The sequence below is a fragment of the Manis pentadactyla genome, chromosome 16 (genome assembly GCF_030020395.1).
Source record: "Manis pentadactyla isolate mManPen7 chromosome 16, mManPen7.hap1, whole genome shotgun sequence".
Classification (NCBI taxonomy): Eukaryota; Metazoa; Chordata; class Mammalia; order Pholidota; family Manidae; genus Manis; species Manis pentadactyla.
The window spans coordinates 18,744,160-18,764,006 of NC_080034.1; the positions used below are offsets into that span (position 1 = coordinate 18,744,160).

The 19,847-nt window shown below is 37.6% G+C and overlaps 1 protein-coding gene across 1 annotated transcript in view; it reads right to left on the reverse strand.

Annotated features, from left to right (window-relative positions):
* Positions 1-10,310: 10,310 nt before the first annotated feature.
* The window catches only part of HCRTR2 (hypocretin receptor 2), a 101,191-nt gene continuing 91,654 nt past the window's right edge, over positions 10,311-19,847 (reverse strand). Inside the window, exons 5-7 of the mRNA XM_036916328.2 lie at positions 16,469-16,689; positions 13,757-13,878; positions 10,311-11,696 (exon numbers count right to left, since the gene is read on the reverse strand). Coding sequence (XP_036772223.1) covers positions 11,467-11,696; positions 13,757-13,878; positions 16,469-16,689 — 573 coding nt within the window. The 3' untranslated portion in view covers positions 10,311-11,466. The remainder of the gene's footprint in view (positions 11,697-13,756; positions 13,879-16,468; positions 16,690-19,847) is intronic.

The window sequence follows — 19,847 nt, forward strand, 5'->3', positions numbered from 1 at the left end:
CTGGCTACAGAGCTATTAACACTCACCAGAACCCAAATCTAGTCATATCCCTCCTCTGGATAGAATTCCTAAATTGTTCTCTATTACATAACACTAGTTTCAAATTTCTTCAAATATTACAAAAAGCCTTTTAGTATCTACCCCTACCCACCCACTTAATGCCACTTCCTGCCAAGGGCCCCGGTTTTCCCTTTGTGTTCTGTGCAGTTCCTGGATGGGGTCATAGTGCTCCACATGCCCAACCACTGGTGGGTTTGTCCTTCTGCCCAGCATGCGTTCCTCATCTCTGCCTTCAAACCCCAGCAAAGCCTTTTTTCTTCCAAAGGTACCTTTCTCTAGGCAAAGACAAGTTTCATCCTGTCTAATACCTAGCACCTAAAAATTGATTTTTTAACTTTGTTTACATTCTCCCTCACAAAATGGTTTAGCTGAAGGTAAGGTTAGCTTCAGATGTAGTCCTTTTCACCTGTAGAGCCCTTCCTAGCACAATGCTGAGGTTAAGTAAGAAATACTCCATGTATTTTTCTTTATGAACAAGTCTCATATTGCTCTAAAAGTTTTCAGAATAGAGTGAAATGAACTACAACATTACTTATGGGCTCTTCGTTTACTGATTTAGACAACAAAGGTTGATTGATTGCCGGTATCTTATGAGGCCCATGGGCTGGCATGCAAATATGAATGCAGCCCAGTTCCTGCTTTCAAAGAATTTATATACTAATAGGGAAGAAAATGCTTAAATCCAAAGACCCCAAATGACAAGTTATTGAGAAGAGAGCTGGTACTGCAGGAGTCTAAGAGGGTATCTAGTCGATGACTGAATTAATAATTTCTGAGTTGTTTATACTTTGTCAAAAACACTTACCTTTTCAATCTTAAGAAAATCATAACTGAGATGATCATCAGGATTTGAAACCCATGCATTAAGAAAGGATTTAAATGGATTTGACATTGCAGAAATCCTTTCTGGGAGAAATTTTTATATAAAAATGATTAAAGAGACTGATCATGGTGTAGAGGGATACCAAATTCCACCTGGGGGTACTGAGGTACATAAAGCAGGGATGTTTACTCTTCAGTTGCAACATGGGCAAAGACACCTTATCCAATAATCTGTGGAATTTGGAGCCAGCCCAGCCCACAGACGCCACAGTCAGGGAGACGAATCCACATTTGTACCTTATCCATATTATTTAAGTTCGTAAGTCCTCCCTCTGTGATAGGTTAGTAATTTTTAAAAAGAAATTGTTTGCTAAAATATACAAACTGCTCTATATTTGTAACTAATTTTCAGTTTTGCTTAACATTCATCTCTAAATTTTCCTAAGTACTTTTGTGTTCTCAAACAATCTGTATTTATTTGTTTCAAAAACAATGGAAGTAAAAGATGACATCTTAAAATGGAAATGCCAGAGAATGGAGGTGAATAGGAAGGAAGGTAGAAAACAAAGTGGAAGGCAAGCTCCATGGGATCAGTCTGCACAGGGCTCACTGTGATGGCCTACGCACAGCAAAGGTGGGATCGGGCAGGTTGCAGATTCGCCTCTAATCCTTCTAGCAAGTGATGTGAAAAGTGAGCACACCTTTTAAAATAGCAAATCAGGCTATATTCTTAAGATGAATGAAGTACTGCTGATACTAAATCCAGGCAGAAATTCTTCCTTATGTGTTCCTTGACTGAATACCTGGAATGTCACGAACACGGCCCTCAATACTTTTAAGTAAAGAGAGTAACATCTTCTTAGGACTCTTCTTTGTAATGCTTCTCAGTGAAGTGTGCTATCATCCTACCAAAGTACAGTGAGACATAAAATGTCTATATTATTGTGTGTGTGTGTGTGTGTGTGTGTGTGTGTATAAATTCACAAAATGGAATAAGAGAACACAGCTCCAACTGGGGAAATATAAAGATGGATTTCAAAGTAACGAGAGGAAAATAAAAGATGGCATATCCTATAGAAAATTCCCCAAAGATACTGTTTCCTTCTATAGGTTTTGATATGCGAAGGACAGTAGTGTATTTCTGTAAGTTCTTCTAATCATCTCCTAATTATCTTCAGTTAGTTTCTGAAGGCCACTTGGAGGTCTAGTTATAGGTAAACCCAAAGCAACACCATCTGGTGGTGGCGAAAGAGTTTTGCTTTGGCTTCTAAATTTTGGGTATCAAATATTGTTAGTTGAAAATTTGTGGCTGGGAGGTTACTCATGAATCTTGACAAGAGCCTAGAATACAGCTATGTGAACCAGTTAAGAACAGAGCCATATGATTTAGCTCTTATGTAACTGGAATTGTGTTGACAGTTTATGAAAATAAGAAGCCAAACAATGGCAATGGCTTGAATGAAATGTCACCCATTCCAGTCAGAATCAGGCAGAGGCCCCAAGACTATAAATATTCTCCTCAAGATATGATGGGGTCAGCTCTAAAGCACGCAAATGAGCAACTCACTCCCTACCATCACAGGCAATAAATCAGTGGTCAAATGCCAGTCCACACCAGTTGAATCAGAATCCCTGAGTTTCACCCTAGACAAACCAAAATGATGTATGGATGGTGTCAGGGACCTGCATTTTTAACAAGAATCTCAGGGGATTCTCAAGCAGATGGTTGGGTAGTCCCAGTTGAAAGCTGGGACACAATTATTTCAGCTTGGAAACAAGATATAATCAAGCACCACAACCATTTAAAAATGCCCAGTAAATCACTCACAGAATGCCCAACTGGAAGCATCACTTTCTTGCTATACCCTTTAAGATCTCCTGGTAGAAAAATAAACACAAACATAACTGAATGATAAGTCCTGCTGAATAGATGGCCGTGACTTAAACTAGTTAAAATCTTAGGTTAGTAGCATCAAATTGTACAACTTTTGGTTGGTGGCTCTTCTGGGACATAGCTATACAAAATAATGATGTTTACTTAAAATATTTTATTTAAACTCTTTGATGGTAGTAGTTAGAAAGCTATTTCAGTGGCCTATTTTGGATTCTCCCAGTAGCAATCAGTTTTGTTAAATGCATGTAAAATACTGTCATTTTGTGCCTTGCAACAGAGAAAAGTGATCCTAATATTTATCAGATTTAAACACTGTATTAAATGGAATTTTTCAAATACTTAAAGGAGGGAGTAAAATTCTTTAATGTGTCATCCCATTGGAAAATCTTATTAGGGTAGCATCTTGACAGGTCCTGACTCTTGAGAAAATATTGAGCTTGAGAACCAGTATAAGCATCAATAGCAGGGCTTATCTACACTCATTGCAAATGAGATAGGGAGATGGTTTTGGTTCTCTGAACAAGTTGTACTCAAGGCTGAATTTAATCTGCATGTAAGTTGTTGATGAGTGATGAGCATGGGTCTCCTACAGGAGCATGTAGAATACTGTTGACTTTCACTAGCAGAACAGATGTCTGCTAATGGAATGATGGGAATATTTTGCTTTTCTTAGTCTTAAGAACTCCATGATCTCATTCCATTCCAGTTATGTGCAAAGTCAGTCATTGTAAGAGCACAATTTAGGGTGAAGAAGGTAAGGAGATGATGGCCCCTTTCAACGACTAGAGTAACACAACCAGGGAGTCACTTTTGAAGCTAAATATTCAGAGTCTATTGGTAAAACAAAACAATACAAACAAAAATATGGTTTATAGATGGTTCCTTATAATAATACATTCTAAGCCTAGATTAGGTTATCACGTGAGGAAAGTGGGCTTTTAGAATTGGTAGAATATATATGCCAGGCAGGACACATGCCTTGTAAAGAGAAAGGTACAATTTTCTAATAAAACATGGTAATTAATTAAATCATTTCTTCATTGCCAAAAAGTTTGACAATATGCATGGAGAATCTCCTTTTAGAGTGAGGAAAATGCAATATTAGTTTTGTAGTCAGATGGAGGGAGCTCTCTTGGCTTTTCAGAGGCTGGAGTATGGTAAAGTAAGTTCTACTATTAGAACATCTCTCAGCAGAAGGAATACAGCCACAGATGTATAAAGTAAAAGAGGCCCAGCTGCAGATGCATTTCAAATGGAACATTTACAAAAAAAATAAATAAATTAGGAAATTATTAATAGCTAGCCAAGAAAAAAATGAGATGACCTCCTCTTGCCCCCAAACACCCAGAGTTAAAAGTGAAGATTGACAACAAGAAGAGTTGTAGAGGATTTGCAAGATCAAATTAAGTGAATTTATATGGTCTTAAAGAGAATTCATAAATAATGAAATTATTTTCAGAGCAGCTTCTGACGCAGAAGGAAAAATAATGAGGGCTCATGATAGCAGAGATAGGGTAAAGAAAGTGATGCAGTTCATGCCATGGCCGACCTGGAGAAATGGGTCTCTGGAGTGCAGTCCCAGTTAGAGAAGAGCGGCTGGCACTGTTGGCCTAGCAGTCTAACTCAATAAGGCTTCGTGATGTGCTCAAGTCATTTATTTTCGATGCTATAGGAGGGCAGGCTGTCCGTTGCATGAGAACTGTCATGACTTCATCAGGGCAAAGTGTAAGAATTTGGTGAAGTACATCATGTCCAGGAATGAGTGCAATACCACCTGGTGGTCTTGTTTCTCCTTGGGTGGGGAAGAAGGTCAGTCCAGGATGGGACTGATAAAGTGGGATCGAATAAAAGGCTAAATAATCCAGTAGTCTCTTTGGGGTTGAGGGAAATTGTAGTGGGAACACAACTGTGAGATGAAAGGATGGGTAAGTGAATGCTGGCTCTGAATAGACTATTAATGTCTTATATTTCAGAGGAGGATCTGTTCTCATGGGAGATAATAAGGTACAAGGTACACAGCATATAAACTGTGCTATGCAAAACTAGGGGTGGGTTTGATGAACAGGGGAACTCAGTCTTTCACGTTAAGGAGACCAAGGAAGTGGAAAGCTGAATTCTGGGCGCATCACCCACAGGGACTCAGGCTTTTGAGTTATGACTACAGGGCAGATGCTAAGGTATGTGAGTGAGGGGCAGAGAAATCAGGAGGCTGGCAATGCCAGCAGCAGAGAGAGCTCAGTGATGGTGAAGCCCCTAAAAGGGGCCAGCTCTTACTTAGGGATGGAAGAGTGGTGGTCTGGGCCTAGGATTGGTGAGGATACTGGTGCAAGAGATCAGAAAAGCTTGGCATCTCTGCCTCTGCACTGGGTCTCCTTTGTTGCTTTAATCTTTAGGCCAAAAGAGAAAAAAAAGGGGGAGGGGGCGGGGAAGGGCTTTTTGCTCAGTCCTGTAGCCCTGCACACAGGCTTGTTAATCATCAAAAGGAATTTTGCTGACAGCTTGAGATTTCTGCAAATAGCTGCTTGCCCAAGGCTTGTCTCCCCGAGGGAGATAAGAATGTCAGGACCAGACCTGTGCGTGGGAGTCAGCTGACCAAGGATGGGGAGTTTACAACTCTCCTCGGACCCTCGCTGGTGCTCGGATGTCTGCAGTTATGCCACCTCCTAACCTCAGTCCCCTTCTGCTCCCCCTTTACCTGGCATTAAAGGAGCTTGAAATCAACTCTGCATTAAGATGGCTCTTTAGGACATCCTCCCACTTCGAACCTGCCGCTTATTGAATAAAGCTCTTTACTCCAAGGTCTGTCTCTGGGTGTGCTGGCTGGTCAGCTGGCTGTGGAACGGAAGGTCTGCGTGACACCAGTGCTACCTCCCAATGTGATGGTGGCCTGAGAATGGGAATCGGTGTTCTCAACGTACGGTTTCTTCTTGGTAAGGAAAGAAAAAGGTCTGAGCTGTGTAGACTCTGAGAATACAGAGCATTTTGTTCTCAGTGGAAAGGGAGTTTTAGAGGCCACATGCAAATAATTGGGAGAAAACGGAAGAAAAGGATGGGTTGGGGAAAAATCTGCCATGCAATTATTGTTAATTCATTAATTTGAGAGGTATTTAGCTAGTAACTTTGTAGATGTAGAAAAAATGGAGTTAATATTGATACTGAGAATAAAGTAAAATAAGTCAGGGGGCTATTAAGGATATAGGGTCTACGCAAGTCCTCTTCTTTGAAACTGCTGATCTCAGAAGAATGTTAAACTTTGCATTCTGCCAAAATGTAAACATCCTGGACAAACATTTGCCGCCTGCACAAAAGTGGACATTTTTTTGCCTAGTGATCACGTTAGCAAGCAATTATGCATAGCTAAATGTAGGTTACAGTAGTTTAGCCAATCAAGACCATTTACATAAGTCCTCTCAGAGTTCCCCTTTTTTGTCTTTAAAAACCCTAAACCTTTTCTCCTCCTTGGAGCATAACTTGTGGGTTTCCTTCTGAATCTGTGTTCCTGAGCTGCAATTTCTAAGACCCCAAATAAAGGCAATGAATTGTTCTACAGCTTTCCCTTTTCCTGTTCGACAACTTCTATATGCCAGGCACGGTTCTAGCAACCAGGATACAGCAGTAAACACCAGGAAGAAGGTCTGGGGCATCAAGAACCTTAGTGACTACTTAACACGGAATTTTAGAGGAGATAGGAGTTTACAGATCTCTTTTCACTTGCCTCAAATTGCTATAACCTTAGGCAGGCTAGTTAAATAAATAAAAAGAGAGGAGAGAGAGAGAGTGGGAGGGAGGAAGGAAGGAAGGGAGGTGGGCAGGGAGGGAGGAGGGAGGGACTGGGGCAAGGATACATCTGGAGAGTGAGAAGACACTGGAAGCAGACAGGGGCAGAGAGGGGCTGCAAGCAACGTCCCCCCTGGCCTAGATGGGAGTAGAGGTAGGTGTCTTCTCTTCAAGGCTGACTCTAGGAGCAGGGGTATCTGCCAACTACCTGCTCTGTGACGATGGATCACTCAAAACATCCTCACCCCTGAAATCGCTATTCTTGGGATTTCATTCCGAAAGTTTCACTCTATCTTTAAAAACCACTGCACACTCCAATCACATTTCCCTAGGAGACAAGTATTTACTTTGCCCAGTTACTTTGGCTCCATTTTTGATACAAGTTAGAATAAACAGTGCTGAATAAAAATGGATTCTTAAATTAAAATTGTTGGCATTCGATTCTGCCATTTTCAGAATCATTTTGGTAAACAAAAAGCAGGAAATGCACATTCTAAAATGTATCACTGAGATTAAAAGAATTCTGAAAGTTTTATATATAATGACCAAGAAAAAATTGCTTAATTACATAAATGCAGTGCTTACTAGTCTAATAATAAATAAAAAATCACAAGGTCATCATATCCTCTAAGTCAAAACAAGATTAAATCTCTTGGCTCAGATAAATGCTCTAAAATGTAATGGTATATATATATGTGGTATTACATAATTTTTATGAAATATTTCTGTATTAATCTTAGCCATCTTTTTCATAGTACCTGCTCTAAAAAGCATTAAAAACCCTTTATATCATGATTATCCCTGGTTATATAAACTTAATGGGAAAAATATTTTGGTCATTAAATACTGTGCCAGAGGGCTTAATTCAATCCTGAACTGCAAGGCTTCGACATTAGCTGTGAGTGAACATCCAATTTATCTAATCAACAAGATTTTTCATAAAATAGAGCAATGTGAATGTGATTATAGAATTGTCAATGTGGTTTTTACTTAAAAACTATGTAACAAGCATCCTTTACTATAGTTCATGTACAATCACATTGGATTTGATAAGAAGTTTCTTCATGAAGACACAGTAAATCAGGCATAAAGAGGTTTAAGTGTATAAGATAATTGTTAAACAAGTGACATGATGTTACACACATGGGATTACAATACTTATAGAAATACATTTCAAGAAAACCTTAAAGACATTCTAACTCCAACGTTAATAAAGAAATGCAAGATCATAGAAATACGTGGCAAGTGGAAGGGAGTTCTTGTCGCCTTCCTGATTGTACTCATGGTCTAGAAAACAATCCCCTTTGAATTTGGGATAACGGTGAGCTTCACGCCTTTGCACTCCATTTTCTGAGGTACATAAGGCAATAGACCTAAATTAACAGTGTTTTCTCTGTTTACGTATTGTCTCTAAAAAATTTATTACTTTGCTTCATGCCATTTGAAAACTAATTGCACATAACCTAATGGATTTACTCTTTTCTTTTGACTTACAACTTGTAAGAAGTAGAAAAGTCATCTGTTGTAAAATTAACTGGAATTGAAAAGCTTTCTAATTGTAATGACTGACTACACATATATTTTTTGAAGTGCAGTTGATTACCATGATGACTTATATCAAGTGCAAAACACTCTATTATTATGCCAGTTATAAAAATAATAACAGCCCTCTTCACAGTTTGTATCCATAAGCATCCTTGGGATTGGTCGTTCTGATTGCTCAGGGTTATGTATACTCAGACTACATTTTTCAGATTACATATTTACCTGTGTCTTCATTAAAACAATGTACACTGGGAGTGAAACTTAATATTACTGTGCCCAACACTTTTGCAATTAACTCATCAAGGATTTGTAACAGTTATTTAATATTCAAGAAATGCTCCAAGCCTTGGATAATTTAGAAGTCACTGTCTTAGAAACTGGCAGTCATCTTTTGCCAAGAATGAAGTAAAATATAAAAGTTTTCATGGGTTTGTAGAAATTCAGAAATAATGAAGTTCAAAAGGATTCTATGTCAGATAAAATTATTCTCATCCTAACTGATAACAAAATTTCAGTAACATTAATGACATTGTACATTAAATATTTGAAATATAGCAAAAAAAGATACATATTCTATGTAGAGCACAAAATAATCGCAACACATTCCTTTCATAAGAAGTGTTCTCATTTGTGTTATTAGCACATAATGAGGTAAGTTGTTGACTCTTTGTTCCACCAGATGGGCAAGTTTTGGGAACACCAGTTTCTTTACCACGTGTCCTAGTAAGGTAGCCATACTAAATCCAGACTTCTGAGAATTCCTGTGCCAACGTGTTGAGAGCAATGTGCATGGTCTATTACTCCATTCCCACAGTTTCTCGTAAGTATTGGTGTTTGTTTTCCTTTCAGACAATGATCGTTCTTAGAAACAGTCTGCTTCCACCAAACTTAGCCTTAGTAAGTACCAATAGAATTGGAAATTTGAAAGATTTAGTTAGAAACTGAAGTCATCCAGGCAGCCATAAAGCACACAAGTGCTTTCAGACGAGTCTTCTTCACACGGCACTTGTAACACGGGAGCGATTATCTCTGAGTGAGATGGCACTGAGTGACATTCAATGCTGATGCTCAGCCTCTTCACCTAGACCTGCAACCAGGCTGACGGTAGTGGTGGTCCCTGTTGTAGATACCTGTGCAGTAAAATACTTTATTTCACATGAGCTAATTAGCAGGTGCCAGGTATTATTTGGAGGTATTATCTGATGCAGTGGTTCTCAAATGTTAAGGTACCTCAGAATCACCTGTAGGACTTGTTAACATACAGATTCCTGGGTTCCACACCCAAAGTTTCTGATTCAGTAGATTTGGGATAGAGGGTGGAAATCTGATGTCCAATAAGTTCTCAGATGATCCTGATGGTTCAGGAACTATTCTTCGAGAATCACTGATTTAGAGCAAAGGAACTCTGTCATATGAGTCTGTCTTCAATGTACAACCACACAACAGCCACCTCTCTGAGCCACTCACTGGCTCTCTTTTTCCTTCTTAAATGATAAAGAACTAGATATATTAGGGTCTAAAGAATTTAGCTCTTATTATGCTTAGATATTAAGGCATATTATCAACAATTTTTGAAGTTATCCTCAAACTATTTAAAGTGCTAGCTTCCATCACAACCTGAAAACCGACTCTCAATTCGTGCAGCATAAATAAAAAAAATTCTCAAATGTATAAAGGGGAGAAAGGAGAGACTTACAATATTTTGCTTTCATTATTATTCTTGTAATTAGTGATATAATTTTGATAAACCTCTTACGCAAGGGTACTTTTTGCTTTGAGTAGTGAAACGCACAAGGCAATCCCAAATTCTAAAGTAGGAAAACAATTTGTGGATAATTTTACTGAATTACTTCTTTCTGAAAGCGATGGGTTGGGAAAAAAGAAAAGAACAAGATGATTTTTATCTTCTACGAAAATTTTTCACAAGTAGTATTCTCCATCTGTTTTGTTTCAATAAAATAAGAACACCTGCTGCCATAGTCTAAGAAGAGCAACCTCTCATGAATATTTCTTGAACTTCAATATTAAAATGACTCATTGAATCAGAAGAATTTTGCAGAGGAACAAACGTGAAATAGTCAATGGTTTGAATCCCAGCTCTCACATTTGTACAAAATATACAATATTCCTACTCATTTGTGTGTGAGTGAAAAACAGTCACCTCCATTCTAACCACCTGGCTCTTAGCTGCAGGCTCGGGTGGAAATGACAGTTTTACTGCAATGTCCTGGTGAGGAACTTTGCTCGTGTTTCACTGCTTTGCCCATGGTGTCCTCATCTGTTCCCCAGAGAGGACTGCTGCCCTGCAGACTCCGTGAACACACGTCTCCCTCAGTAGCCTAGAGCTCTTCTGAAGGCACATTTGTATAGATCCCTACCTCACTCCCTAGCACCTAGTACAAAGGGTGCTTTCTAGCAAGTATTTGATGAATGTTTATAAAAACTAAATAAGTACCAATATTTGCCATCAAACCTCCATGGCATTAACCTGTCCAATATGGGGCCCAACTGTGATTCAGTTGTCCACTTTTCTTTGTAAAGTGCATTCTTCATTTGTTCCAGCAAGGCCCACTATGTCATTTTTCTCAGTTAGAAGAATATAATACTGTGATTTTATCTATTCTTAAATGTTGAATTCTTTTCATAGAGATGAAATGATTATGTATTTGTAGTTCCTCCAAAGTTTTTGTTTTAATACAGTCTTACTGGCCATATGTTGAGATGAGAAATGTTAGCAATGATAAGATTACAAACCTGAGAAAATTGTGTAAATGAGTGACAAAATTAATGGAAAATAAAGGTTAAGAGTGTATATTTTTAAGTAGTTTTAAAAGATAGCTTTTTTGTTATCTAATATGCTATAGTGTACATAAATATTCTCTCAGATGTTACATCATGATAGTCTTTGCGGTTTTTTTTTAAACTATAAAGTCAACTAAGAAGTCTGTTGTTAATTCAGAGTTAGTGATTGCTACTTCTTTTAGCAGCCAAAAAGAAAAAAGAAAAAAATATTAGTGGATAACTTTTAGTAATTCTTTGCAACCAATTTGAAGGTGAAAGATTGAAATAACAATTCAAATTAGAAATGTTCCAAACATTTCATTGACACAAATCCTAATGCCTGAAACAAAAAGTGAAATAGCCTGATGTAAGTTCAGTGAAGGTTAGTTTTCTAATAAATTTAAATCAAAAATTGAGAAATTATTTTAAACTAACTTTTTTATTTCCAAAGAGCCATAGTTAAAAAAAAAAAAAGGGTCCACAAAGTCATTTTACCTTCATATCTTTAAGATCATAAAATTTCTGTGTACAGATATTTAAAAAAAGGATAGTTTTCCTCAGATATCCCTGTCATATGAATAAATATTCTACCAGTTTTGAAGCGGTCCTGCCCCATTGGCTGCTGGGAGTGTGCTTATGCTGGTGAGCACAACCTGCTCGGAGAGTTTTGATATGTTATCAAAGTTGCTGATCTGGGTGGTCAGAGATTTCCGGCTCTCTGTGCTCGTTCGTCCCCTGGCAAGCCGATCTTCCTGGCGATGGTGAATTCCAAGGCAACAGCAAGAAAATGCAGCTTTAAATTCCTCTCGAAATTTTCCTGGCAAACCAGGGAGCATGAAAGGAAAAAGAATTCTGTGTAAATATGTTCCAACAAATCATGATGAGGGTACAACTGAGTTGCTCCCTTGAGCCAAACTAACAATGAGGTGCAATGTTTTGCAAAGAAGGGGGAACCAGGAAAAGGAAAGTGTGGTATGGGGAGCTTGGTAGACTCTTGAAACAATAAGGTATTTCCATAAAATAATACGACTGCTTTTCATGTGTGATATTTGCACTCTGTTTCATTCTTTCAGAGGCAAACTTTATACATTTGCCAGTGGGGGTTATTTTTAGTTAGATGATGATAAGAAAAGTGATCAACAGTAGGATGCCCAGAGATATTTAATAATTTCAAAATTGATGAAACCTATATGTAGGTAGCCAAAACTATACAGAAATTGCCTCTGTATTGTATTTTGAAGAAACTATTCTACTGACACAATTCGTTCAACAAAATATCTGGAACGGTATCTTTAATATCTAGCAGGTTACTAAAGCTTCGTGATCTGCATAAGGTAGAACAAAAAATGGAAGGAAAACTAAACAACTTGAGAAGTTAGTCCTTGTCTTTGAATTACTGATATAAAATTGGAGAAATAGGAAAATGAAGCAATCACCTTTTGAAGGGTAAATGACAAGATTGGAAATCATCACTTCTTCTCTCTGAATTTCATTTATCAAACTGGGTTATTGAGTGATTAAACGAGAAGATGAATATTCATGGACCTGGGACAATAGCAGGCACATAAAAAGTCCCCAGTGATTATCAACTGCGTCCCTTCCCTCACTCTTAATCTCTGTGATCTCACTTTGGTTCTGTGGCTTCAGCTTCAAACACCGCCCTCTACAACCTCCTAATAGGTTTTTCCTGCTTAGTAGAGGGGTCAGGGCTTTACACATCCCTGCGCCTGTGACAACTGCTTCCTCACGACTTTCTGAGCCACGACTCCACATGACCCCTTTTCCCTTCAAAGGCAGCAGGTGGGAAGTGGCATGTGGTTATCTCAGCTCTCATGTAGCCTTTATTCTGGAGCCTGGGGTTGGACATGCCAGGCAAAGTCATGAAAAGTGGCAACTGAGTACAAAACAAACCTCACATGTACATGATTGAATTCCTAGGTGAAATAAGGCAGAGATATATAGAGTATATGCCATGATTATTTTAAAAAGTTATTTAAAATATTTCTAATTGGTTGGTTGTCTTTAAAAAACCTATACAACCCAAAAGGTCAAAGATGAAGTTGAAGAACACACATGCTTTATTAAGTATGCAATAAAATAAATTGCTTATTCTTTCCTATAAAATCATCACATATTTGGAGATAGAAATGAAAAAGGAATAGCCAACCAGTTAGAGAAGAAGATGATGTAAAGGTGTAGCTAGCTGAAACACAATTCTAAGTCAATCAGGCAACATCTTATAAATAGAACAGTTATTAGTTTAAATGATTTTTATAATTATATTGGCCACATAGAAAGAGAGAGATTAAATCAATTACTGGTATGTGTATGTGAATATCATTTAGCTGTGTTACTTAGGAGAAATACCACTTTTTGTAGTGAGTGAGGAATCTCAAGATAAACCCCAGAGATGTTATCCACAAGAGATATATAAACACAGAAAAATACCTAAAGTGGAAAGATTCCAATTCAGTCTCAATTAGGTAATCTCAATGTTGGCAAAGAAATAATATAGCAAGGCTATTTTATTTCCAGATAAAACTATTTTGCATTTTTGTAAATCATAATTTTAATGTATGATAAGCAAGATTCTATGGTTATTCAATTCTCACAATTTTCACTTTCCTCCTATGTCAACATTTCTTCTAAATTTTACGGGGAAAATGACCTAGATAAATTTCTCTGATGAGGCAGGTAATGTGTTCCCTCCCATAAGGGGAAAAAATCTCAAGATACATTAGGGGGAAAAAAATCTCATTATATAGCAAGTAAACTCTTTATAAAATTCAAGAGTGGTTTTTTGAAAACTTCTGGCCATTGACCCCACACCTTTGGTTAGGATGGTGGTTTAAATGGAAGAATCAGTTGAAAACTCACCACTGAGAAAATTATAAATAATTGGGTTCGCAGCACTGTTGGCATATACAAGCCAGTGTGAAAAGGTAAACCAGGCATACACAGTCTCTCTGTCTTCAGTGTGGGTAAACATCCCAAATACTCTGTAGGAAAACAAACAACAACAGAAAATCCAGTGTGATTCTGGAAAGTACCTTTCAAATAATTAAATGCAAGGGTGAACAAAGCCCTGGGTAGAAGGGCTATGAAAGCATTGACCACGGACAGGTTTAGGGCACTACAGTGGCTTTATTATAACTTTAGTGCCTGAACACAATCTCCAGGGCACAATTAGTAAATCAAAAGCCAAATCAGGTGATAGAAGGGTCTTTCTGTCCAGTAAACAGAAAATGTGATAATATTTCTTGTGGGGAAGAGTTCAGAAATTGAGTATCTGTCTATCATCTCCCTTCTTGCATTTCATTTCTAAATGCCATTGCACAATGTTTGCTAATATTCCATTTTTTGTGTGTTGTTTAAAAAGTGCTCCCAACTGCAGTCTGTAAGTACTTCTTTTGATTTTCATTTGTGCATTGATCAAAGCACCACATTTCATCAACTTCATTGCTGAAATTTGGCTTCTGGGACTTGTTCTGCGACTAGTGAAATTCGTTTTCTCTAGGCAAAAATTCTGGTACTGTGTTAAAATTCATAAGTTTTATTATTTTTATTTATTATTTTAAGCTCTGAAAAAGATTTCACTTTTATATCCTCAAAGGTCATGTTTAAGTTTTCTTCCATATTTAGAAATACCCCATCTATCAAATTCTATTAACTAGGCAATAGCCAGTAACTTGCAAGTACCCAGTAAACTTACAGGCTGAAGATTATAATGCATTTCCTGCCACAGGCTCCATCTTTGATTGTGTCTTTTGTGCCCATGACAGAAATACATTCCTGCAATAAAGTGATGCACTGTGGGGTATGAGAGTTTTATAAAAATACACTGTGGAGTTAAACAACATGCACAAATGGAATTAATAACATGTTATAACTCTCTCCCACAGTTGTCTTTGAAGTCCTAGACAAGACAGAATTGCTTTAAAGAAGTTGGTTTTTGATGAATCAGACAAAAAAATTAGGTTTCAAGGAGCAGAATTTAGGAATGTATTTGTAAGAGAAAGAAAACCCAAGTGTAACAGGCAAGGCCGAACAGATAAACATTTGAAGAAGATGGGTGGGGTAATGAGAAAAACACTTTTCAAGGTTATTTAAATTTAAAAAAAAATTTGTGGAAAAGAGCAGAAGTCGCCAAAAGCTGAAAATATCCTAAGTTTAACATAGACTCCTCCTTAGGAAGCCATTTATTTTTATTGGAAAAGAAAGTATGTCAGAAGAATAAGAGGAATATTATGGACAAGTAGGTATTTGAAACTAGTTAAAGGACAAATGTAGGTGCTGAGCTGTGGGAAATCCAAGTGAGAAGAGAACAGGAAATCTAATTTTCATTGAATTTAGGCAGACTAAAATAAAAGTAGAAAAAGGAAAAACGGGAAATTTTATTCAGCGTCATACCATGTTTACAAAGTCCTTAAAAGCAGAAAACACCCATCTAGCAAAAGATCATTATAAATTTGGCTGGGATTTCTGTAGTCAAAAAAAGTAAAAAAGGAATTATAGAAAGATGTGGAGGGCAAAGTAGTTTTCATTTTCTTGTGAGCTGGCATGTATCTAAATGTCATAAATGGCTGACCATTGCACACATTTCAGGCTGTGTCTGTAACAAATAATGTTCCCGAACAAAAGTTCATTTCCCATTTCTTCTTCATTGAAAAAGTCACTAAGCAATCCAGAAGAAGGGCAAACAGAAGGAGAAATCTCTGCAGCTGGTTATAACACCTTGAGTCTGTGTGACCTCAATAAACCTGCCTCTCTCCAGAGTCCCCAGCTGTGAGGAATATGACACTGACTTTGAATCAGAGGAAAGTGGGAGGAGCAATCCTAGTTCAAGTTTGAAGACTATTATAAACAGAGTCACTATTCTCTTGGGACCAGTCTACATGCAGCGGTTATAATTCCAATAGATGATAATTCCCACCGTCCCTGAATCACTGTTTGTGCTGCTCTGTTGTTTCAACTTAATAATGTGTCTACTGCGTCATCAATACATACTTTCTCTCATTCAAAAATTTTGTGCTGATTTTTATTAGTATTCATCCTGAACTTGATTCAGTGCCTTTAGAGAATGGATTTCTTTCTGTGGAAGCCTTCGAAACACGGTATGTGGCGTGATTCCATTTGTGTGTGTGTGTGTGTGTTCGCTAATGTACCTTTAATTATAATTAGGATGCTAACAAAACATTCTTCTCCCTTTTAATCCTTCCGATAGGAGACTGTCATGATTCTCTGTGTCTGAGGAAAAGTTTTAGAAAATCTGTTTGTTCTGATCAAAAAAGAACACTGAGCTATAAACGGACCTTTTTGTATTAGAACTTTTTCTGCATCTAAAGCTTTGCAATTAGTTTGAAGAAGTCAGGGGAACATCTGTTTTCCGTCTGCCATTCAACAGAGAATTTGTATAGCCAACAGCATTTAGCGCCTGAGCGGTCTAAAAGGCTGTTACCTGGTGGTAACAACACATTGAGTTATCTGGCCTGACGGTTTAGTTTTTACTCTGACTTAAAAAAAGAAGTTCTTAATTAAGTACCAAGGAAGGACAGATCACTTCATTTTCAAATAATAGGAGAGCTTTACCTCTTTAGCACATTGAGGATGCTAATTGGTAGATAGCAAATTGCAAACACAAAAAGAACAACCATCAGCATCCGGGCTGTTTTCCGTCTGGCTCGGATCTGCTTTATTTCAGCAGCCACAGCGCTAATCCTGGACTTGGTCTGCTGTCCTGGCCCTCGAGGCTGTGAAACAGGCTGTAGGGGCTTCCATTTTCTCTGAACTACAGATGATGTTCCAGGGATCTGAAACGAGCAGAGGAGACCCTTTATTGCTATCTGACTTCGGAAAGTTCCACTTTGGAGAAGTAAATAGAAAGCACAGTAAGGAGACTGTCCCAGAAGCCTTTGATCTGGGAGGTTTGAGGGCCTGATTTTCCTCAGTGTTTGCTGAGTTGAGAATGTTTTTGAGTAATAAAGTAGAGTGCCAAATAGGAGTTTAAGGTGGAAAAAAGAAGTTGAAGCATCACAATTTGTCAAGGTCTGAAGAGCTGCAAATGGAAAAGGTATCGTTTTATAAAAAGAGAAGTTATACATCCAGTCAATGGAATATTATTCAGCGCTAAAAAGAAATGAGCAATTCAGCCATGAAAAACCACAGAAGAAACTTACGTGCATATTACTAAGTGAAAGAAACCACTCTGAAAAGGCTGCATACGGCATAATTCCAGCAGTATGAATCCTGGAAAAAACTGTGGAGACAGTGAAAAAAAATCAGCATTGCCAGAGTTTGGGAGGTGGTGACTGGGGGACTGAGGGGTGAATAGGCAGAACTCAGATCATTTTAAGGCAGTGAGAACACTGCATGATACTGTAATGATTGTTACAAGTCATCATACATTACACAGTGTGTTTGGCTACATTGTCCAAACCCATAAAATGAATGATGGAACCATAAGGTAGATTGTGGGCTTGGGGAAGTTATGATGTGTCGGTGTAAGTTCACCAGTTGTGACACATGTACTGCTCTGGTGAGGGATGTTGATAATGAGGAGGACATTATATGAGCGGAGGTGGGTGCATAGGGGAAATCTCTGTCCCTTCCACTCAATTTTCCTGTAAACCTAAAACTGCTCTAAACCAATAAACAAATACCTCTTAACTAAAGGAAGAGAGAAAACAACTGGCAAAGAAGAGCTGTAAAAGGATGACAATCATATTGTCTTCTTAAAGAGTAGGAAAAACGAAGAGAATTGCAAAAGAACCCTGAATGGACTTCTTCATGCATCAATACTGCCATCTGCTGCTAGACAGAAAGATAGGCTCTAACTCTCTCAGGCTTGGCCAAAGCAAAGCTTTGAATGAATGGAATAAAAAATAAATGAAATATTCTCTGTTGCTTATTATCTGCTGTTATGGAATTACTGGAAACCAGTTTTTGCAGTTTGGCCCAACGCTTCCAAATACACACAAAAACATTGAGAATCCCTTGTGGCCTTACATGAACATTTCAAATAACTGGAATTTGTAACCACCGTTACACAATGTGTAATTTTCCATTTCTTTTCAAAGTTGTTTGATAAAAGCACAGAGTCCCTCCAACTATAATATTTTCTTAATTACAAGCTCATGAAGATCGACAGGGTTTAGTGAGCAAAACAATAAAATTCAGCATGTGTAATTTTTTTTATAAAGGAAAACATGCCAACAAGCACCCTATAGCTGTGTGCTTGTTCTAAGACTCCTTATTCGTCTTCTCTAAAGATTCTTAGCTGTTGCTTTTATCTCTGTGCCACATACGAGGACAGACGGGTGTGTCCCTGTGGTCTCACAGAATAAATGTTGGATGGATTCTGTTGCTTTATACATCACAAGAACTCAGTCTGTTCGATAACCGTTAACTTGGGAAAGACATTTTACTTTGATTTCCACCCAGATGAATAAATAGGATGTTCCTTTTGACCATAATTATTCTCTCTCTCGAAAAGAAGCAAATGAAGTTAATGAAAACTTGCCCTTAAATAGAGAAACAGTTGATAAGTTATCTCTCTTCTGAATCTGTATGTCCTGTCGTGTAGGTTGACTTTTCCCATGGTGGTGTAGTGGTTGGCCCCACTCAGGCTTCTTATGTGTCTCACTAGTTGATGGGAGATAGGAGCTGAGAATCCTTCTTGCTAGTCTCTTTTTCGATAGCCTTCTTTAAAATAACTCAGGAGAATCTGCAATGGATGTTGGAAAGTTCCAGAAGACTTCTAGCAGGAGCAACCCTATAAATGTCTGCTAAATGACCTCAGGCTGTTTCCTAAATGATCTCTAAGAGGGCATTTAAACTTTACAACTCTATTACTGAATGCCCTCCTTAAGGAAAGAAAAAGTATCCTGCATCTGATGCCTTCTGCAACCCTCAGAAAGAGTTCCTGTGAAGAGAAACTGCCATAGGGAATATGACAATCATCCCTGTAATCAGAATTAAAAAACAAACAAAAAAGCAGTGATAATATCCTCTTTTAGATGATGATCTGCATAAGGACAGAAGATGTTTAATCCTGTACTTATCTTGAGGAGACATGCAAGTCCCCATTGATAACTTGTTTATGCCCAGAGAAAGTCCTAAGAATAGAAACTACTGATCTTAACTGAACCTCAGGAATTATGCATAATCTTGAATAATCATTAGTCTAGTCCTAAAAGTAGATTATTGGAAATCCCAGTTAATAGCCGGACCTTGAAACCTGCCTGTTTTATGTATTTGTGAACAGGATGAAGTCAGAAGCAAAAGGCAAACATGCTGTAGACATTAAAAGGGGAATGAGAGAATATAATGAGTAACCAGTAAATTTGAGAACTTAAAAGAAATGGATAAATACCTTGAAAAACAAAGATTATTAAAACCAACACTATCATTACAAACCTTGCTAGATAGATTCTTAATGAATGCAAACAAACAGTAAAGAATAAAAATTACCAATTTTATTCAGGCTCTGAAATTCAAAGGAATGTTAATATTTTCCAACTAATTTTATGAGACTACAGTTAAAGTATAATCAGACATGACAACAGAGAAAACCACTGACAGAAGTAGATTTTCTTCATGAATGGAGATGAAAACCTCCTTAAAAATATATTTATCAAATCAAATCAATCCAGCAAAAAAAAAAAAAAAAAGATAATAGATTTTGCTGAATAAATCCATCAGATTTATTCCAGCAATGCAGTTTGGTTTAACATTTAAAATCAATCAGTGTAATTTACCATACTAACAGAATAAAAGACAAAAAATATGACCATCGCAATAGATAAAGGAAAAGCATTGGAAAACTCGACACTCTTTCATGATAAAACTCTAGTAATAGAAGGAAACTTTCTTAAAAGGCTTTAGCTATCATCCTATGGAGGTCTTAGCCAGAATAAGACAAGAAAAAGAGATAAAAGGCATATAGATTGAGTCTACTGAGAAAACATTA